Genomic DNA, 22,690 nt, shown 5'->3' with positions numbered 1-22,690 from the left:
AGATAACTTTTACTTATATAGGCTTAACTTTTAAGCCTTTTGAATTAACTTTTACTCCGGTGTACAATATTTATTGTACACCCATTGTAAATAAGAATTTGTGAAACCTAGTTGACCCATTAGGTTATTTACCCTTCCGTCTCTTTTTGTTCTTTACGTTTTCTTTTTTAGGAGTTCCAAAATGTTATTTACATTTCCTTTTATATTATCACATGGAGTAAATGATTTAATATCCTATCAAAATTTGTGACCAATTATTATTTTAACCAATTAAATTCATTGAGTCATTTAATTTCTCACACTTTTTCATTGGGACATTAATTTTTTCTCATTTTCCCAATATCAGAATTTTGATAAAAGTGAAAACATTATAAATAAACGTTATTTTTCTTGTTTAAATAAAAAATATAGAGGAATCTCAATGCACATTAAATATTCGTTAAAACGCGTGCAAAATACCAAACGTAAAGAACAAAAAGAGACGGAGGGAATAGATGACATGACATTGTTGAAAGAAGCACTTGAAACTTTGGGAAAATCATTGTTTTGCTCAATTTACAACGCATACCAAGTTTCAAAAATCATTAGTCTTTCGCTTCTCACTGATCAACATCTCACATAAAACTATGTCAAAAAAATAAAAATAAACTCACATAAAATTAGATAAGTTGGTAAGATGAAAATTAAAATATGCATATTGAAGAGTCGAAGGGGTCAAATTTTTTTTTTTTGGTATACTAGTTACCGGCATGTGCATTGCACGTTTCACACACAACTGAATTTCATAAATAATGACAGTTGAGATAGTTATAAAGATATAGATATCGATTTTTTTTTTTGATTGTCAATGTAAACAACAACTTTTGTTATCAATCAAACACAAATTGGGGAAATTTACAACGAATCAACTTATGTATGTACGAATTTCAAGAGACAAACAACCGAATTTCAAAGAAATTTAACAGTTGAAAGAGGAGTTAAGATAGGAATTAGGTCCTAAACTTTCAAAATTTTTTGGAATTGGGTACTGCCGTACTGAACTTTATTTTCTAATGGGTTGGGTACTAAATTTAGATGCCGTTAACTTCCATTAGTTTGGATTAAAAAAAAGTGCATTTTTTATTTTGATAATTTGGGGTTTTATTATATTAAGTGGGCAAGAATTGCCAAAGACATAATACAATGAAACAATAGCAGTAGAGGTGATTAAAGCCAGGCTAAGAACTCATCACTCCTCGTAAGCCCTTGCTTTGCCATAGAGTCAACAACCGTATTGGACTCCCTGCTTTTATAAACTATGGTGATGCTTGGTCCTTTTGCAAGTGCTCCCCTAATGAAATTGATTTTGAAGTTGAGGTTCCATGGTCCTTTGATCTCACCATTACACCATTTGACAGCATTAGTAGAGTCAGATTCAATGATGATGGTTGAGTTCCTTGTACGTTCAGCCATACGAGAGATGTTTATTGCTCTGTGGATAGCTAGAGTTTCCGCATGATTGATCTCCATGAGAGGGATTGGGCTTGAGAAGAGACACAAGAATTTTCCGGTGTGGTCCCTCAGGACACCTCCAATTGATGTAGTTTACAACATACAAAAGATAATAATCATAAATTTGACTACCAAAAAATGGTGCACTGTTTCATCCTCTCTTCTATTCAAAATCTTCAAAACGTTTTCTACGGAGTTTCAAACTTGTTATTGCCGTCCAATTCAACACCAACATCTGTATGGAAAATAAATAAATTGGAGATTAATATTTTTGTAATGTTAACTTATAATCTGAACAATGCTAGCAACAATAAAGAACAATGTTGGAAGTCCTTAAAAGAGAAATAAAAGAAAAGAAAAGATCGAAGAACAATGCTAGACGAAAAATACCGGTAAAGAACAATGCTCACCGTAAGGCGTAAGCATAACACGAACATGACTTGTTTATCACAATTAAATCATCGCTTCTAAAAAAAAAAAGGAGCCCAAAAGTCTTGTGGGATATGGTCTACGACAGTTGAGATAGTTATAAAGTATGTCAAAGGTAACATCATGTACCACAAAAGTTGCCCCTGTACTTAGTATTTTTTCTAATTAACCAAGCTTAGAAAGTAGCCAACAAGTGGAGGAGCTTGTACCACTATACAAAGGCAGCCCCTCTAATTAACTAAGGTTAATAATTAGTACCTTTAATCACAAATATAATACCTTGAGGCCTATTTTAGAAGTACTATGCATGCTAAATAAAATAACATCAGGCTTCACAGCATGTACAAAAAAACCACCTTCATTCCAAAAAGCAATCTTCAGTCCAAGGTTGCGGTCATCCATCTACGACGTAGAAGTAGGAGTGGTCGAGAGATTGTTGGCTTGCACAATAAGTCGAAATTGTTCATGAAGATCCTCCACAATTCTTTGAGTTTCGGCAAGTCTTTTTTGAGTTTCAGCAAGGTTCTCTTGAGTTTCAGCAAGGTTCTCCTTAGTTTCATCAAGCTCTCTCTTTTGCTCCATTGCATAATTTGTTCGTGATTTTTTGGTCCTCCTATCTCCGGGTCTCTCATAGAAAGAGTTAGCAGCTGCCCCCAAACCAAATATCCTTCCCTTTTCACTCTACCCACCCGTAGCTTCAAGGAACAACTCATCTTCTGTCTTTCGATTCTCAACTTCACATTGTAGATTTGCGGTTTTTCTACCTATGAAATCTTTCTGCCAAAAAACACAAACACCAAAACATGATTAAGTGCCTGATTCAATATTTGTAACATATATATATGATTAAGTGATTAAGTGTGTGATTCAAATATATATGTACTGTATTGTAACTGAATGGTGCATAAATTGTATTCACTGAATTTCCCTCACTGTTCATTTTTTGTAAAGGTATGTCAGACGTTGTTCCCAGTGCTCCTTACTCTGATTTCAGCATTAACAGATACAAACAGAAAATTAAAACTTAACATTGTTGTATTTAGGTTCTTGGCTTCAAATTTATGTTATGATTAGAACTGCTAATAATGACAATAACCTCGGTTATGTGATTCAGTTCATTCGTTTAATTAGCTTAAGCCTTTAAATTGATGGAAAAACTTGGCTAGGTGATTGTAGTTTCAACATAACACCTAAAATTTATGATGTTTGAGTATGTGGTTCACAAGTGAGACTAAAGAACAAGTGATGGCTGAAAATTTCGGCAGCACTTCCCTTAAATATGGACAACCTAAAATTTAATTTAGGTAATTACGTCAACTTTAACCTGTTTCAATTTCCAACATTTCAATAGATTCACCATCCAATATCCAATAATCATCACCAGGGTGTTATCACAGCTTATGAAGTAAATCCAAAGCTACGACGATAGGATTACATTTGTACTATATAACTTAGAAGTGGTATCTTAGAGTTGTGTTCCATGATACTTACCCACACAGCTTCTGCCTTAGCATTAACAAAGCAGCCACCACTATCCGCATGAGTTTCATAGTAGACCTCAGATGGAGATGGTTGATATCCCAGCTTCTTTTCCTATTCATTTGTACATAAAATACATCAACGTGGCAAAAAGCAAGGTAGAAATAACTACTGAAACCTGGCACAACTAAAACCATCATAATAAATAAAAACCAGAACAATACGTAACTAAAACATAAACAATATAACCTGAATAAAACTGCAAAACTAGAATAGAAAGATCAAACCTGAACAAACCAATCTTATGGAAATTAAAGAAAGATGCACTATGCTTCTTGGAAAGAAAAAATTACCAATTTTAGCCTCACTTCGTCTGTAGATATGGATCCTTGGCGATGGCGAATCTTTGGGTCTCCATTTCCATCCCGATTTTTCTTACATTGCTCTGCTTTTTTTTTGTTCTCCTCTTCTGATCTAATCCGAATCATTTCTTCCCTTACGGTAGGAGGACACCATTCAGCTTGGTAGTCAGGTTCATTGCATACCTTTGACACTATACCAGTAAGGCGCCTACTGACCTTCGATTTCCATCCCTTCTTAACAAGTTTAGCTACTGATGGATCCCAAGAGAACTCGTGCTTCATTTGAGTATGCAAGGATGAAACAATTAGGAAGTAATATTTTGATAAAGATGAACATAACTAAAAGAAAATCCCGTTAAATATTTTCAAAAAATCGAGTCATGGCCTAAAAGAAACCCATTGGCATTAAAAGAGTTCATACAGAAATTAATACCCTGTTCCATGAATGATTAGACGGTCAACCAATAAATGAGTTGAAGTTTGAAAGCACTATATATGATGCGAGTTCTTATGGTGTTGAATTGGCAGGATTTGGATTCACTTAAATGGTTGATATGGCTTGTAACAAAGCCGAGTTCTTTATAGTTCAATCCTTCCCTCGACTCTAACCAAAATAAATTGAAAATTTCATGCAGCAAGGATTTTGAGAAGGCTGCCAGCTAGTCACATGGTTTCGAGAATTTAAGGCATATCCAAAAAGAAACACATTACTCACCAAGATACTCTACTACTCATTCCTCAAAACAAAAAAAAAGATACTTAACTAGTCAACGAGTTAAAGTTTGGGGCACCAAACAGGAAAAGAGTGCTGGTACTTTGAGTTTATTTCAACGTTTTCTTTAGGATTATTCTATTTGTCAGTTTTACCCTTGGATGCTGGCTGGTATTATACAGGTGGGTCTGCAGATCATAATGTTCACTACTATGACTTGAGAGTTGAGAAACATTAGCTAGCCTGCTCATGTGTTTTCTGGTCATAAAAAAACTGTTTCATATGTTCATATATTCTCTGCCAACGAGCTTTCTTCTGCATCAACTGATAGCACTTTGCGCTCGTGGGATATCAAGGAAAATAAGCCGGTAATAATTAAAGTATCTCTATTTTGTGCTAACTTACTCATGGGGAAACTAGAACTTAATAGGCAGCTTATTAAGTTCATTTTTGCCAAAAAAATACTCTATCAATTACACTCTTCAGTTACACCAGGCAGCATTAATAAAAAGACAAACCAGGCAGCATTAAATGACAACTAACAAGTGCATAAACCTTTAAAAAGACAAACCTTGAAAGCATTCCACCACCTCTGTTGAACTTGTGGAGGAGTCATCTTCCAATTGCAATAGGGTCCCTTAAAATATGACTTATAAGATGTCGCTGAAACCTTATTAACCACAGCACGATGGGGGAACCTGTTAGAAGAGAAAATCTTAAAATAATAATATATAATGAATACAACAATTTATTATTTATAGACAATTTAATACAACTCACCATAACCCATCAGGGTGCAGCACATGTTCGTCCTTTTCAGGGTTACTTGTCTCATCAGTTATGTTTGTGATTGTCTCATGATTATTTCCTACATCAGCATTGTGGAGGGGGATAGTGTGGGGCACCTGATGGGGCACTTGACGGAGCACCTGGTGGACTGTGTTTGGCAACTGACGAGTTGTGTTAGTTGCTTCCATTGTCGTGTTTGTTGTTGCCTAGTGAAAAGTGTGACAGATGCTTGCTGCTGCTTGGTGACTGGTGTTTGTTGCTGCCTGTATCAAGGAATTAGGCACATGGTGTACCATGCTTGCTGCTGCCTGGTACCTTGAATTACGCACATGATTCAGTGTGGTTTCTTCTGCCACATGCCCATAATTTGGCAGCTGATCTGGAGTATCTTCAACCGTACTGTGAGTATTTGTTAGGCCATTAGACCGGTATCCTGGAGGTCGAATGATGGCACCCCTCCCATTCAAGCCACCTCTACGTCTATATGACATCTGTATGTTAATTTTTCATACATAATAACAAGCAAACAAGTTAATAAATATTACAATACCATAAAAACAACATCACTAAACAGGTTAGCAGCAACAAAGACAACATATGAAAAAAATAGAATGGATAAGAACAACAGAACAGTTGAGCAAGAAATCAGAATAGCAGAATCAAAAATAGAAAAGATAAGAAATGACAGATGAGTATTGTGCCAGTCGATTAAGTTAATTGTTAATTGATCGATCTAACAAGATTAATTGTAAAGTTGTGCAACTGTCTGTATGACCTTCCCTGTAGACACACGCTAATTAGGAATAACAAACAAGGAATGGTTGAATGAACCAACAACTAAGCACAAAATTAACTACGTAGTACTTCTGTACTTGTACAAAGAATAAAATAACCTGATGCAACAATATTCAGTAATCATTAGAGATTATTTCATTTGGCAACAAACTCTAAGATGAAAACAAATACATAGTAACTATTTAATTTCCGAAACAAGATTCAGACAAGGCAAAAGGTTTCTTTTCAGTTTTCACTAAACTTTGTTTAAGCTAGGTTGTTTTCATTCAAAACATAGTGGAAAGCACATTAAAAGTTCATTTAATCTCAACTTTTGTTCAATTAATCCACCTTTTTCCATTTCTTTTTTATTTCCACTTTTTTTTACCGATTTAATTACAAAATGCCATGCTTTTTGCAATATTCACAAATCACAGACATTGATTTTCAACTTCCCCCATATTTTTCCGCAAACATCATATTCTCAAACATTAATATTAACACACAAGTCCTGTTCTGTTATCAATCTAGAAGTACTAGTAACCATTTGGAGCTCATAACTGCAAGTATATTTCTGATGCACACTGAGTTTTAAAAGCGTTTAATATAAATCGCAATGGTTGATATAGTGTTAGTATACCCAAATAACTGAAATGTGCAACAACAATCAAATAACTGAAATGCGTAACAACAATCAAAACAGCAATCAAAACTGCGCAACAACAATCAAATAACTAAAATGCGCGACAACAATCAAAACTGCGCAACAGCAATCAAAACTGTAAGTCAAAACTGCAAGCGTTTAATATTTCGATGCACATTGAACAAAAGTCGAAATAGGTTGATATATTGTTATCATACACAAATAAAAATAACGCAATAAATCTATATTATAATGTGAATCTTAATGATTCACAAATAAGCTTCTAAAAAATGTTAAACCTTCAATAAGTTTGAACTAGCTGATGCTGAGTCTCCATATGAGTACTGATTTTCAATGGAGTAATTATCCACAAAAAATCATTCAATAACATAGATGAACAAAACAACATCAAAATAAATTGCTCAAACCAATAAATCATCAAAAATCAAGGAAATTCAGTATGAGTTTCAATGGAGTAATTCGCAACCAAAACGCAGAGAAATTAAAAACAAAGGGGGGAAAAATCAAAAGATAAACTTATCTAAAAATATTCAATTAATCAGTGAAATCAAAAACTTCAACAAGTAAGTATGACAAGTAATCGATTGCATAAATGAGGAATTCATCCAACAAATCACACTTTAGTAGAAAGAGTGAGGCATACCTGAAGAGGAAAAAAAAGTGAACCACCAAACCCTAACTCTAAGCCCAGAGGAGAGAGGTGGACGTACGGCGTGAAGTAACCCACCGGAACCGTGGGTGTTCGAGGAGAGAGGAGGCGAAGAGTTACTCGGTAGTCGGTGAATCTGGAAGTTGGGTGAATTTTTTGAGTGCAGTGAGTCTTAGATTGAAGAAGGGAAGAGGAAGAAGAGTGACATTTTTAGGTTAGTGCAAACCAAAAGCCGAAATTTTTAGGTTCAAGCGGGGAAATGAAAATGTTGAGCGCGTAAATGAAATTTTGGGTCCTCCTTTCTCAAAATAATATTTTTTAAAAGATTAAACTAATTTTAGAAACAGAGATGTATTTCCGTCTCTAGAATTAGGGACGGATATAGGTTTCCGTCTCTGACTTATGGACGGAAATAGATTTCCGTTTCTAACTTTAGCTAGGGATAATTGACTTCCGTTTCTAAGTTAAATTAGGGAGGGAATAATATTTTTCCGTCTCTAGTTTAGAAACAGATTTATTTCCGTCTCTAACAATCCGTTGCTATATAGCCTATATTTTTGTAGTGACCGGAAAAATGGAAGGAAACGTTATGCGGATCCATTTCTACGACTATATTCTTATTTTCTTATTTTCTCCCACGATTTTCATGTATATAAGCTACCATTTGCCTTACTTCCCATTAATTCACATAATGTTTTCGTCCATCTTGTAATTATGAGGTGGTAAAAGATAATTTTTATTTTATTTTATTTTTAGGTGGTAAATTTTTTTTTAATTTTTTTTTAGGTGGTAAAAAACAAATTATCGATCAATTTTTCCAGTTTCCAGGTGGTAAAAAACAATTTAACCTTCTACTTCAATACAATTACCAATTTAACCTTTTAGTTCAATACTACCAATTTTAGAGATATATTGTTACATATGTCAATTTAAGTACAATATTTGCATAATATATGTATAATATTTGTACAATATTTGCTCCCTTCCAAATAACACAAATATTGGAGCCCCGGAACCAGCCCAAAGCGAGTCATCAATGAACACCTTTTGCTCAAAGGTGGTGTTCATTGTACTCGGGGACTATGCAAAGTGATCAATTTGTTGAGTAAAATTGATCACTTTTGTTCATTTTCGGAAGCAGTGAGGTTCGCAGTAGCTTATGCCTATGATGCGGGGTACAGGTCTGTGATAGTTGAATCTGATTGTCTCCCCCTGGTGAAGCTTCTGAATGCACAAGTGAAGGAGAAATCAAGCACTCAAGTTGCGGTAGAGGATATCCTGGCTAAGACCAGGAATTTTAATTTGGTTTCCTTTGTTTATGCTCGTAGAGAATGCAACTCAGTGGCTCACTCTATTGCAAAACTGTCACTCTCCTTTAATGAGGTGAAGGTTTGGTTGGAAGAGTGCCCAGTATTACAATGTTGTAATTTCTGAAACAAATATTGGAGAATATTGCTTCCTTTTATAAACAATTTTTTTTCTTCTTTATGCTATTGATTGAGAGAAGATCGAAGTGAGTAAGTTTTAGTGAGTTAGCTTGGTACTTCAATTGCTAGTTATTGGGTATTTATAGAGAACATTTTTTATTTTTTAAAATTTATTTTGTTTAAAGCAACAATTGATCGACGGTGTTTAAACTCATTTAGGGTGTGTTTTGATGGTACGTGAAACTGCATGCTTGTTATTCATAGAGTAGAAAATTAAGTAGGGGTGTTTATAATGTATTGAAAATTAAGTTGGGGGTGTTTATAATGTATTGAAAATTAAGTTGGGGGTGTTTACAACTTTAAAGGTTCCTTATCTGTTTATACTCTTTGACACTAAGTCACTAATTAAATCTTATTCTTATTACACATCAAATCAGCAAAACAAGTTGATGATCACTGTGATATGATGTTTTCATTTCTAGGATCAAACTTAAAATGTTTTTATGTCATTTGTGTCATTATATAGAGGTAAAAGTATTTGTACGTACTATGTTTAGTATGTCACGATTAGTATGAAAGATAAAGAATGAAATTAACACTATGTTGAGTATGACATGATTATCTACACAACGTTAGTGACACTAGTTACGTTGAGTATGACACAATTATATACTCAATGTTAGTGACACTAGTTACGTTGAGTATGATGCTAGAAAGAACCTTAATTAGTATGACAAAGACCTTAATTCGTTAGTCACTTTGTACTTTTCCAATTGGGAGGTGGATTAAGGAGTACTCCATAAACTAGGAAAGTGAGTTTCATACACGTCATCTGCATGAACGTATTATTGTCACTATTGATATACACTCACTTAATTCAAAGTCACTTGAAACTCATTATCCCAAAACGTGCAGAATTTAATATAATGAATCAAAATTGGTAAGTTTTGTACGTATCTGCATCAAATATCGTCCTAATCAAACTTAGTAAGTATGATAATGAACCAAAATTGGTAAATATTATACGTATACGCATCAAATATCGTCATAATCAAACTTGGTAAGTATGATAATGAATCAAAATAATGAATCGAAGTTGTCATGAGGAGTCATGTCCAACTCACGTGTAGCGGAGTTGATGAAGCGTAAGATCTCACCACCGTTCTTTTAATTAATTTGTATTGCAACGTCAGATTCCAGTTGAATTCTGCAATACTAGTACTCCCTCCGTATTTATTTAAGGGATACACTTGTCTTTTCCGGCCGTATTTATTTAAGATATATACTTGCCATTTTTAGTAACTTATCAACCCCACCATCTAATTAAATAATCTATCTACACCCCACCCCCACCCACCACTCCCTTAAAATAACATGGTCCCCACTTGTTTTACTTATTAAATATCTACCCAACCCCACTTGTTTTATTACTTTATTTCATTCAACTTTTCTTCTTAATACCCGTGCCCGACCAAGTGTATCTCTTAAATAAATACGGAGGGAGTATTATATACACGCGATGCGTGCGAATATAAGAAAAAGATTTGTGTTATTAAATTTAAATCTAAAGTAACATGTAAAAAATATAATCTAAAGGCGAAGCGTGAGAATATAAGAAACACATAAGTTAGATAAAGCCGAACACATATAAACAGGTTGATTAAAATAGTAAAAATTATTTAAGGGGCTAGATTGATTAAAATGTTTCTTTGGGCTTTCCTATTGGATAGGTTGTTATTATATGCTCTATTCTATAAGTGAGGAGGGTATTTTGGTAATCCAAAGGGGCCACCAAAAGTGAATTTACTAAAATAACCTCAGTTATTCACTTATATAATAGGGATTAATTCACAAGATGACAAAATAGCACTTTTGTCATAAACGCATCATTGCAAAAATTGCACACCTGCTGGCTGCTGCATTTCATTTGTTTTGCGCCGGAAAAGGCTACATGTACATCTAGTGTACAAGATTCTCTTGTACACCACCATTAATGTGTTAACACATCCAGTGGCGTATCCAGGATTTTGAAACAGGGTAGACATTTTTAAAATAAATCAAAACTACATTTTTTTTAAAAAGATACAATGAAAATGACAATTTGTGGAGTACTAATTACAATGTTTACATAAAATTTACCAATTCACCGTTATTTTATAAATTATAAGATTTTAAAGATGATACAAAATAAATGTGTACGGAGTACTCCGTGTTATATAAGCAAATAACAACAAAATTTTTAAAAAATACGAATTAGAAATTAAAAATTAGATGAGAATATGAGATTCAATAAAGTAGTTGTATGTAATGGCGGACCCAACTAAAGGCAAGGGGAGCACGTGCCACCCCAGAAAAAAAATAATGGAATTTGAAATACTTGGCGAAATAAAAACAAGCCTTATATATTTATTCTGCAACAAATAAACATATAGGTAAGATGCTGGAGTGGTTTGCAAGGAAATCTAGTTATGTTAAAGTCTCCATTGGTCATGGGTTCGACTCCTAGGTTGTACAAAATCGTGTGTTTTTTTAATGAAAAATATTCAGCCTATTAAAATGATTTTTCGACTCCATTGGTCAGTGTGCATAGTACATCCGCCATTGAACACATCATCAAACCCACTAAAAAATGAGAATGAAAGACAATAAATATGTCATTTCAACCAATAGAAAAACATGGTGTACAAAATACCTTATACACTAGGTGTACAAAATACCTTATACACTAGGTGTACATGTAGTAGGATCCTTTTGCGCCACAAAGAAATTCCAAACTCATAAACTAACACAATACAGAGTACATGATAAGCAGAAGGAAGTGGTGGATCTGGGTTAATTTCACAGTGGAGCAGATTTCCCCAAGTATGGATGACAACGTCAGTAAGATGGCTACCAAGCTAACAGTTATTTTGGGGAACTTACTTTTGGCCTTTTGACTTTGTAATATATTAGATTTGCGATTTCTAGAGTTTTGTTGGGCTACAAGTTTTTGGGGTCTGCCCACTTTTGTAAAACAATGTGTTATGATATGTAATATATAATCTTCTACTTTGTGTTAAAAAAAACACAATACGGAGTACTCGCTATATTGATAATATACCAGTTAATCACTTAATATGTGAAATTAAACGAACTCAATAAATAAAAAGAGATCAATCAATTTAATTATTTTGGATTCTTGAGTCTCCATATTGCATTTTGTTAAGAATGATACATAGTAACTCACATATGAGTTGAGACTAATTATCTCACGTGGGCAGTAGCGGACCCAGAACATTGGGCCTTGGGCTAGCAACGACTGCATTTGGGCCTAGCTAGGCACGTGCGCCAGCGTGGACCTTGTAGTTGCGTTGGTTGTTTCCTCTTGGGCTTCAAGCAATGTCCGATTACTTAGTCGCCAAGTAACTTTGGCTTTAAGTATTAGTTTTCCTAGTCCTACTAGAATTGGATTAATTAAGAGTTTAATTATTGCTACTATTCTAATTGGTTAAGAATTTCTATAAATATGAGGCTAGCACTCATAATTTTAACACACCAAAATCATATTCTTTACTTAGATTATGTTCAAGGGAGAACATAGTTTATAGACTAACCCTAGTGCATAAAACCTTAGTGAATATCCTAGTTGGTTGAACCTAAGGCGGATCCAGACGTGTTGTGGACTTTCTACGGAGGGACGACACTTGGAGCTCTAAAGACTTGTTCTTGTTCGGTTCGGGAGCAGCTAGGGAAGGCACGCATCACATTGTATGTAACCTAAATTATGCTAATTGACTATGTGGCAATTAATTTGGATTCCTGGCTTTATGGTTTTTCCGCATGAATTATATTGTTTTTATTATTCATAATCCTACACCAACCTGTGATGCCAAACTATTGTATCAATAAGAGGAGCAAAACTTGATACAGCAGCAGGCAAATCAAATGTTGTGAGACTTGTATCAGCATTCATGGCCTTACTTTGTTGAATTGTATGGCATTGTTGAGACATGGATTTCTTCAGATCTATCAAAATTTGTTGCATGGTTTTGTTGATCAAATAGTACAGACCATTTTCAGCCTTTCCTACTCCTTTGGTTCTGTCTGTGTTGATGTCTTGAATGACACAAAAGTTGGAGTGAAAGTTTAATTTCCATTGAGCATCTGTAGCTAACTTCTGAACAGACAGAAGGTTGTGTTTGAATTCTGGCACATATAGCACATTGTCATGATTCAATCCATTTTCCAACTTCACCTTCCCACAGTGTGAGATAATTGAGGTGTGACCAGTTGGTAAATTGATTTTAGGTTCATTTCTGACTCTTTCAGGTTGAATGATCATTGCAAAGCTTCCTGACATGTGATCTGAAGCACCTGAATCCATTATCCATTCAGATTTCACATTGTCTGCATAGTGACAACTTACCATACTAGCATAGCTCATATCAAAGTCATCTTCAGTGTCTGAGTGACTTGCTTTTTATAGAGCTGGCAGCAGTTTCATGAGTTGTTCAAGCTGCTGAGCAGTGAACATAGCTGGTTGAATGTTAGAGCTTGAACTACTGGCACGTCCTTGAACATTTGCAGCTGTTCTGCCACCACCTCTTCCATTTCTTCCTCTGTTCCACCTTCCACCTCTAGCATTGTTGCCATGTTCTCTACCTTTTCCTCTTTGGTCTTTATCCCTTTGGCCTCTTGAATGCCAACTAGGAAAGCCAACAACAGTCCAACATTTATCCTTAGCGTGACCAATTCTTCTACAAGCTGAGCAGTTTTCATCACTACCCTTGCTATACATAGTTAGAGGTTTTGATTCTTCTTTGACAGGTTTAAGGATTTCTCTTTGAGATTCTTCTTGTTGCAGTGCACTACAGGTACAGTCAACAGATGGTAATGGGCTCATCATTAGGAGAGTGCTTCTCAATCCTCCATATATCTCATCTACACCATTTAGAAACTGAAACAACCTTTGTTCTTCTTGCTGTTGATGCAATGCATTCATAAATGCATTGATTTCTGTGGTCATGGTGGTAATTGGAGGGTATGAGTTAAGTGATTCAAGTTCCTCCCACAGTCCTCTCAGATCTGTGTAGTAATATGTGATTGGTTTTCCTTGTTGCTTCATTTCATAAACCTGCTTGTTCAGTTTATATTTCCTAGAACCATTTGTGACAGAGTATCTTGATCAAGTTGACTCCATATCAGGGCTGCATTTGTTCCAAACATCACAGACTTCTTGATAGACTCAAACACATTTGCAATGAGCCATGAGATTACCATACTATTGCAGGTGTCCATGTGCTCTTGTTTTATTGCATCAGAGGGGTCTTTTTTGACTACACCAGTAAAAAATCCTAGCTTTCTTTTAGCAGCTAGTGTAATTTCAAAGGATCTCTTCCAAGATATGTAATTTGAGGCCCCCTGAAGCTTTTCAACTACTACTGAGGTGCTCCCATCAGATGGATGTAAATACAAAGGACTAGTAGTTTCTATGGTAGTCATGTTTTTGTTCTTAGATTTGGACTTTAATAAACAGGTCTAACACTAACATAGAAAATAAAGTTTGAAGCTTTACTAACTTTGCTACTCTAACAGGTGTCTATCATTCTTGCAGAAACATACAATGATAAAGAGTTGAGTACTACCTGAACCTGGTGGCTCTGATACCAAAAGACATTGCAGTTTCATACGCAAGAAAGAAGAGAGAAAGAATATGCACCAATCCAGTTTTCATTCATTGCGGCTCTCCTTAAAGAGAGGCTAAGCAAGGCATTATATACAGCCCTAAATGCTACACCAAACCAATGAACTAATGACAGCTAGCATGCCTAGAGAATCAACCTAGAAAAGCACACAATGTGACACCTAGGATCAGTCACATGATGCCACAAAAGTAGTTAACAGAAATGGCAAAAAACGGCTAGCTAGTACATGATCACATACACTGATTTACATAGAAAACTAAGAGCTGAATTGGGCTTCATTCACATGGCTCATAGGCCTTACTTCAATAAATTTTAGGTAGAAAAAGGAGCGTTTTGGAATTTAGTTACCTAAAATGAAGGCGTTTCAGAATAAAATTAGTCGATTATACAATTTGGCGAGTTATGGAGCATAAATCGCCTATGGGGTTTGTCAAACAATACCAACCTAGCGGAGTTGTTAAAGTAATACCGTTAGGCGTTAGCTATTAGATAATTACTACATCCGGTTAAAAATAATCTTTATATTTTCCGTTTTAATCCGTTTTATAATGTTATTTACAATGTGTTTTATTCTATTTATTGACATAAAAATTTGCTATATTTTTCTTCTTACCCCATAACATTTACAATTTCCCACTCAATTTCTCTTATTTTATTCATTTTTTCCTTACACCCACCCACCTTTTTACAAATTATCTTACTTTATCCATATTTTATTATATTCACACACCTTTTTACACACTTTTCCTCTTTTGTTTTAACATTTGTGCAAATAATAACCGTAAAAATAATTTTGAAACGGAAGTGGCCGATATGTAAAAACAAATACCGGGGACTCGGGGTCAAGGTTTGAGGTTATTACAGCCCCGGCACTGAGGGTAGGCGGGGAGTGCCGCCGCCTAGGGCCCAAGGTGAAAAAGGGCCCAAAATAGAAATCTTACAGTATATAAGTACAATAATAAATGAACGCGTAAATAAATAAATAAATACTCTTGGATTAGTGGTAAGGTGGTTGGATGATTTTGTTTGTGACTAGGAACGCGAGTTCGAATCCTCTTAACTGCATTGATTCATTCTATTTTTGCTTTACTTTACTATAGCTTTTTTTTTTCTTTTTTTCTTTTTAATTCACTGAATCACTTTTATTTTTGAGAAATTGATTTTCTCATTCATATATTTTGTGTATGTTAATTTTTATTTACGTATGTAGTGCTTGACATCTAGTTTAGCTTTTAATACGCAGTTGTAAATTCATGTAATATTTGTGGGCGAATTTACCTGTATGATGGACTATGAAAAATCAAATTTCAAACTTCAATGAAATTAAAAGTGAATAACTACTAATATAAAGATAATGATACTAAAATAAATCTTATTTTTTTTGATAAGTAATAAACCTATTTATTCATATTGACTACCTAATACCCGTAATTAAGTGATTATCTATTTTACTGATAATTTGCAAGTGTTTAGATTAGGCCGGTGAAATTTTAGAAGGGGATAAAATAAATTTTTATTGATTTGAATTTGAATATGTAGCTGATTTGACGAAAATTTTATGCGTATTTTTTTCGACAGGGGCCCTAATCCCTTATTTCGCCTAGGGCCCCCAAAAAGTCAGGAACGGACCTGGGTTATTGTTTTGTTTATAGAGACTAGTGCGAGTCGTTGAAAATTAGAAACTCGTATATAACCTTAATCAACATAACCCTCTCTAGGAAAAGCGTTACCATGTACGATTATTATCAGATTGCACGCATGGCAATGTGGCATCTATGACTTGAGACCTAGAGATCAAATTGCTGGAAAAGGAAATAAGAAATGGACATTAGAATAAGAATAACTGACTTTTCATCCTCATGAAAAAGATATAGTTTTAGATTGAAAAGTTTTTAAAAAGAAAAAGGTCCTTTAATTTGGATGGCTAGCATGTAAAATTGTAAATTGCTTGTAGCCATGACTGAGCATCTTTCTCGTGGAAAGCTTTAGTCTATACTTATATAGTGCAACCTTTTTATCCATGCATAAACAAATAAAACTCAAAGTACTAGTATAAAGCTAGGGAGTCGTCATTAAATTTTGTAAACAAAGTGAGGCTTGGCTTCAATCAGTGGAGGATTTTGAACGGTTTTACGAGGGGATAATAGTAAAATTAATTATAAGTAACATAGTACACAACTTATACAATTTTACATCAATTTTAGGTGAATCGTAACTTAAAGTACACTACGAAATTTTTTATCTGGGGTCTGGCCCACCATACTCACAACTCACAAGGAACATCTGCCACTGGCTTCGGTGTTCGCTTACTTCAACCCATTCCTTGTTACGGTATAGACTTGTTTGATAATCAGAGTGTTGGTTGGTTAACTTTGGTTTATTTGAGTTACCGTGCTAAGTTAATTAGTTGTCTCGCGCGTTGCATCTTAAAGAGATCTTCATAAAACTTTTTTGTTGTGTGCGAATGAGATCTTGTGTACCAATGACAAGTTTATGGACGGCCAAAGTCTAATGCACACAAATATATGATAAAATACTAGAAAGAATGAGACGGATTAATAGGTAATTATAAAATCGATGCAATATATTGATAGCAATATAACTAGGCACAGAGGCCAAATTACATAGCAGTGACAATAACAAAATTATTCGAATAATAATTAATTCATCTTATACATAATGTATAAGGTAACATAATAAAGTAGTAGTTAGACGAAGCTCATATTAAATACGAAGTACTACGTAGATAATATGAGTAAGGCCTTCGAGTTAACGAGGGCGCTTCGTTACTTAGTGAGTGCAGCAGGTGCAGTCGGTGCATGCGCAGCCGGCGCCGCACTTGCAGCCACCACAGTTACCGCCTTCCATCATACCATCGTAGTAGCTGCAAAACCATCGCCAATTATATATAATTAATAATAATATATTTATTTAACCTTTGTGTATTTTTCCTTAGAAAGAATTGAAACAAATATTTGATTTATATTATAACATACGTAGTAATTCATAATTAAGTACGTTTGTTACATGGATTGTGGAACTTACATGGTCTCAGTCTCAATCATGCCAATTTGGTTTCCCTTGTTCCTGCAAAAAGTGCAAATTTGACGAATATTAGCAACCACATTGAACTAAATTCGTGTCAAATCGAGTTCATGTAAGATAATTTCAGGTTCGATTAAGGCCAGTTCTCGCCTTCTCAAGTTCCTTTTGGCTAAACCCCCTTTTCCATTTTATTATAGCTAGCTAGTTACATTTTTTCTGTCATTTTTCATTTCTTTACATATGATGTCTCGTATTATTATCATGTTACACTATTATTATGTACACATATCACGTGAAACTCCTTAATTATCCTCTTTTCTTAGAACTAAACAACTTCCTAAGTAAATTAGGAATACATATACTTGAAATCAAATACGTATATAGTAAATCCTAAACAATTCGCTGTAATAATCAATTGATCAATAACAATAAAGTATAAATGCATGGAAATGTTTGGAATTAAGAGGCACTTACACACACTGGGTGTTGTCAGCACAGTTGCAGTTTCCACAATGACCAGACATGTTGATTAGGGAGATTGGATATGAACTTGAAGAGATTAATTAAGCTTAATAAGATAGATGATTTGTTGATTGAGTTTGTTGTGGATTTTAATTGGTGCAATATTGGTTGCTATTTATAGATGAGGAAGAGCTACGTAGGTTTTGAGTTGTGGGCCCAAAGGAATAATACCATGCAATTTGGGAGGCCCTAATAAAATGCGTTTTAACAAGTGAACCATCCAAAACGAATCTTCAATCTTTGTGTTAATGTTTTCAAATGGTAAATGGTCTACGACTCTTGTCCTCCCTCCATTTTTATTCTCTTTCCTTTTATTTCTTTATCTATCATAATTATCGAACACCTCTTTTTCTATCTGACCGTCTAATACTTGCTTGAACAACATATCATATATGTATGATATAGAGTAGTCTGCTACAAAGTAGCTAGGTATACCAATTGTCTGTTGGTTCAGTGATGATTGGGGCTGAACTTAGTAGAGAGAATTCGTGTTCGATCCCCCGCAACAACAATTGGGAGGGGACTGAAACCTATCCACCAGAACTCTCCCCGAATTCGGATTAGCCCTAAGGTGAATCGGGTGCTAACACCAAAAAAACAAAGTAGCTAGGTAGGAGGTGGATAACAGTCTTGTAATTTACTTTCAAGTAGTATTTGTAATTATGCATTGAATGTTACATTCAACAAAAGATATCTAAAACAATATCATGGCTAATTATGGTCGTATTCACCGATAATTTGTGCTCTATTGATTGAACTCTTTTACAGAATATTTTTTATATCACATGAGTTAGGTCGACCTCTATTATAGATATTGATCTCAGCTGTACATATATTAATTCGATTTTCAGATTCTTAAATTAAATAGACAAGAATGAGAGAGAATATATGGATAGGAGGGGATGGAGAATTGAAGAGATTTGGTGAACAATGTAACATTTCTTTCAATAATGAAAGAAAATCTTCACCTTCTATAAATCTATTCAACTTAATAAATTAATTTTTTTTTTTACATACGGGGAGAGGGGCAAAAAGTGAATTGAACCGTGATCTATTGTACATAAACTTTTAGTCTTAGCCACTAAGCCAATACATCATAAGTTATAAATTTATGTATAAATGTATAATACTTGGAACAATAATTGCGGCTATGATAATTGCAGTATGATAAATACATTTCCTTACTTTTATCAAAAAAAAAAAATACATTTCCTTACTAGAATTTCAAGGGCAGAGTATGCTTTAGATGTCAACATGAATCCCAAAAGCTTAAAGCAAAAGGGAAAGGGAAAACAAAACATAATACCCTCTTAATTATAATCCTGCTGTTACAATAATGCCTAGCTCGATATTAGGCATTCGGTACTGAGATTTTTATAATTACAATAAGGTAGGCACGGTGGAGGAAGCCGCTGAGCTATAAAGCCTCCCATTAGATAGAGTCTTTCAATTCCAGTTCCAATTGAAGTCATATTGTCCATCCATTTCCATGCCAGATTGCCAGTACGTGGTTAGCACCAATGGTGGGGTCAGGATATGCTGGAGATGGGGCTCAAACCTTGTATTAAGGGGTTCAAATATGAACCTTTGACCACTAGAGCAAAGGGAAATTGATGGTTTATTCTTACAGTTATTAGTACATATAGCTTATTTTTTTTATCTTTGGGGGGCAGCCGCCCCTACCCGCCCCCTGTCTCCGCCTCTGGTTAGCACATGATCGAAATCCATGCTAAGAAGTTTGAGTCTTGTTGTCGTTGGTGTGAAAACAAAAAGGCTATTTTGTGCATCATTCACTCATGTCCATGTTGATTGCTGAATGGTCAAAAACATCACAAATTCTTATTTACAAAGGGTGTACAATAAATGTGGTACATCTAAGTAAAAGTTAACACAAAATGCTTAAAAGTTAAGCTTATATAGGTAAAAGTTATTAATTTTTTAGTGATAAGTTTTTTCATTGTAGTAAAACTTATTTTTTCAAAATCACTAATAATGTATAAAATTAATCATTTAACTCTTTAAAATGTTTATCTATCAACGTTTTTTTACTAATATAAAAGTTAATCAAAACTAGGTTAAAGTTACAAAAAATGGGTAAAAGTTATCTTGGTGTACAATAAATTTATTGTGCACCTAGTGCGCGCAAGACCTTTTGCAAAAACATACTCTGGTGACAGAACCGTTTGATCGAGGTGCTACACACATTAAAACATGTCTTAGTGCAATCCTGCAGAATGGCTCCTACAACTTGCATTTTCAACATCATCTTCTGCACTCCGCTGTTGAAGGAACTTGATATACTGAAATCAAATTAATTAATTGCAGGCTATGTATGTACATCACTATCAGTACACACTGTTTGATAGGACAGACTTCTCAAACTTAATCAGAACATAATACCCAGTACTCACTCACTAGTCACTAGTCACTAGTCACTAGTCACTACTACTCCATACGGAGGGAGTATATAGAATAAGATCCTTTCAACCATGCCAGTAGTCGAACCACAACTGCATTACCTTTATGCTGAAATTTATATTTCATTCAACACATCAACAAAGGTAACAACAGACAAACAACCAGTAGGCAGTAGATTCTGGATGCGTTTCATAAAAGCTTGCCACATATCAATTCAAAACGGAGTGAGTAGTTACACCATTTCCAGATTGACACAACAAAGACCAACCACTAAGTCAATAAACGAGAAACAAATCTGTTGCTGAAATTGATATTCACTACACAACACAATTAGCAACTAGAAAATTAAAGATACTACACTTTTATTCTCCATATCATCAATGTTCTCCGTCACTAATTTGAGAATAATAAAAGACAGAATCAAGAGGTTGATTGGATGGGATTGGGGACGGAAGGTAATCCATTTCCCATGCTGCTGGGATCCAAGCATGCTAATATTTATATAGTTGTACTGGAATCCCTTAGACATGTTCCAACATCTTCTAGAATGGACTAAACTTATATCCAAGCATGCCAATATACTTGCACTGTTTTAAAGGGCGATATGGGTGAGATGAGACTCTCAACATGCCATTTTACTGGATACACATGACCATCAAAATCAATACCTTGGGCATGTTCAACATCTTCTAAACTCGGGTCAACCAACTTGAGTTGCTGCCTATGTTTAACCAAACACTTACCAGTTAGGGAGAAAGCAAGAATGTCGGTATGCCCAACTGTGTAAGGCATTGACAACAATTTCTCCCAAGTATTACAATCATCCTGTTGCTTCATAACCCAAACATCATACGACTTATCATGCGCACGCCGGCATTGTAATGATAAACATCCTTTAATCACAAAACATTTAAAATCAAGATACGAACTAGATGAAACCGTCACAGGGATTTCTCTCAACTGTTTATAAACTAAATCAAAACAAACAATACGTTGCTCGAAAGGACCTCCTGATTTGTAGACAGTCCAGTATAGAGAATTACCAGCAAAATCTCCATTCACAATACCCCAGAGATAAATAAACCATCATCATCTGGCAATTCAATTTGCTTCCACTTCCCTACTTGCAACGAGAATACCCAAATCTGAGTACTCGATTCATCACCACCGTATGGACAAAAAGAGGCAACTATCTTATAATCGTCGAGGGCGAATGCGTAACCAAAACCATATTTACACAACCTTTCTCGACAAGGAGGCCTAATTCTACGATGCTTACGGGTCGCAGGGTTCTACAAAGTGAAATATTCAATACAATATACATCATGAGCAAAAACCAAACACACCAACCCATTACAACATGAACAACCTACAACATTCTCTTTTCCCATGGTATTTGTCAATTGTGTATCCAATTTAACTAACTCTTTCAGATTATCGTTGTGTTCATCATACGATAACAAGTATATTTCACTCTTTCTTCCACAACTAAACTTACTAATGATAAAATTAGGAGATGATGATGAAAATTGAAGTTGAGATTTAGCGAATTCAATTGTTGAAATGAAATTATACCAAGGTCTTGCAAACAGATTTGAATCGAATTAGGGAATTTACCGGAAATCTGGGTAGAATATGCTCGAAAATCAAATCGCCTGGAATGATTAGGGATTGAGGAGGTTGATTCTTCATTTTCAAATTCGGCTTCAAAGATTGAATTTCGCCCAAATTTGGTTCAACTTGGAGATTCAAACTCTTGCGGCCGATAATCGAAACAAAATATGGTTTATGGGTGCACAATGCTCTGTGCACCTTGTTTTTTAATGAACATATAGTTCAAATAAAAGAACATATTGTGAGAGTGATGGATAGCTCAATTGGTTAGATTTTCAATAAATGTTTAACATGGTGCACAATTTCAATAAATATTCAACATGGTGCACAATGAACATTGTGCACCCGAATGTATAATCCAAATTGCGCTTTGAAAATACTAGTCTTAATGGCGAAGAAAAACATATGTAGAAAGTTCACCTAAAAAAATTACATATCATCTCTATCTTAAAATATCTAAATAGTAAAATAATTTACAAATTTTTTTTTTGTGCCCCCGATCTACGGTATTTTACTGTACATCCAAATATAAAAGTGAACTAGACCAAAGATATAAGTGACCTTATTCGAGTACTAAAGTTACCTTACTCTCGGATAAATGGTAACAATTGAAAAATGCGACCCTAACAAT

At 34.7% G+C, this 22,690-nt stretch overlaps 1 protein-coding gene and 2 long non-coding RNA genes across 5 annotated transcripts; all 3 read right to left on the bottom strand.

The window, feature by feature from the left end:
- Window positions 1-1,961: 1,961 nt before the first annotated feature.
- On the bottom strand, window positions 1,962-7,628 carry LOC110805495 (uncharacterized). 3 transcript variants are annotated; one of them, XM_056827583.1, is made up of 6 exons: window positions 7,344-7,628; window positions 5,254-5,753; window positions 5,045-5,171; window positions 3,753-4,037; window positions 3,412-3,513; window positions 1,962-2,693 (listed from the first exon to the last, which is right to left on the bottom strand). In XM_056827583.1, exons 2-6 carry the CDS (start codon window positions 5,448-5,450, stop codon window positions 2,685-2,687), a joined length of 720 nt encoding a protein of 239 aa, XP_056683561.1. In that variant the 5' UTR covers window positions 5,451-5,753; window positions 7,344-7,628; the 3' UTR covers window positions 1,962-2,684. The 3 variants fall into 3 exon arrangements, with proteins under 3 accessions (XP_056683561.1, XP_056683559.1, XP_056683560.1); XM_056827581.1 differs by having other exon boundaries at window positions 1,962-2,697; window positions 7,344-7,625; XM_056827582.1 differs by having other exon boundaries at window positions 1,962-2,697; window positions 7,411-7,625.
- A 9,395-nt stretch (window positions 7,629-17,023) lies between these two features.
- LOC110805489 (uncharacterized) lies at window positions 17,024-18,136 on the bottom strand. The gene is made up of 3 exons (XR_002538026.2): window positions 17,980-18,136; window positions 17,506-17,547; window positions 17,024-17,344 (listed from the first exon to the last, which is right to left on the bottom strand). It is a non-coding gene; the product is annotated as an uncharacterized lncRNA (long non-coding RNA).
- A 1,917-nt stretch (window positions 18,137-20,053) lies between these two features.
- On the bottom strand, window positions 20,054-22,440 carry LOC130459938 (uncharacterized). Its single transcript, XR_008919687.1, has 2 exons — window positions 22,063-22,440; window positions 20,054-20,327 (listed from the first exon to the last, which is right to left on the bottom strand). It is a non-coding gene; the product is annotated as an uncharacterized lncRNA (long non-coding RNA).
- Between the last annotated feature and the right edge of the window lie 250 nt (window positions 22,441-22,690).

This window comes from Spinacia oleracea, chromosome 4 (genome assembly GCF_020520425.1).
Source record: "Spinacia oleracea cultivar Varoflay chromosome 4, BTI_SOV_V1, whole genome shotgun sequence".
In the NCBI taxonomy this organism is placed as follows: domain Eukaryota; kingdom Viridiplantae; phylum Streptophyta; class Magnoliopsida; order Caryophyllales; family Amaranthaceae; genus Spinacia; species Spinacia oleracea.
Note: the sequence above shows the minus strand (reverse complement) of the source record. Positions and strands in the feature narration are given on the sequence as shown.

What these genes read in the sequence shown, in the direction of transcription:
- LOC110805495 (XM_056827581.1), bottom strand. Translation starts at nt 5,450, where the DNA reads ATGGAAGCAACTAACACAACTCGTCAGTTGCCAAACACAGTCCACCAG. An exon ending in CTGCACCCTGATGGGTTATG is followed by an intron (nt 5,172 to 5,253) that starts GTGAGTTGTATT and finishes CTCTTCTAACAG; the next exon opens with GTTCCCCCATCGTGCTGTGG. An exon ending in ACGAAGTGAGGCTAAAATTG is followed by an intron (nt 3,514 to 3,752) that starts GTAATTTTTTCT and finishes ACAAATGAATAG; the next exon opens with GAAAAGAAGCTGGGATATCA.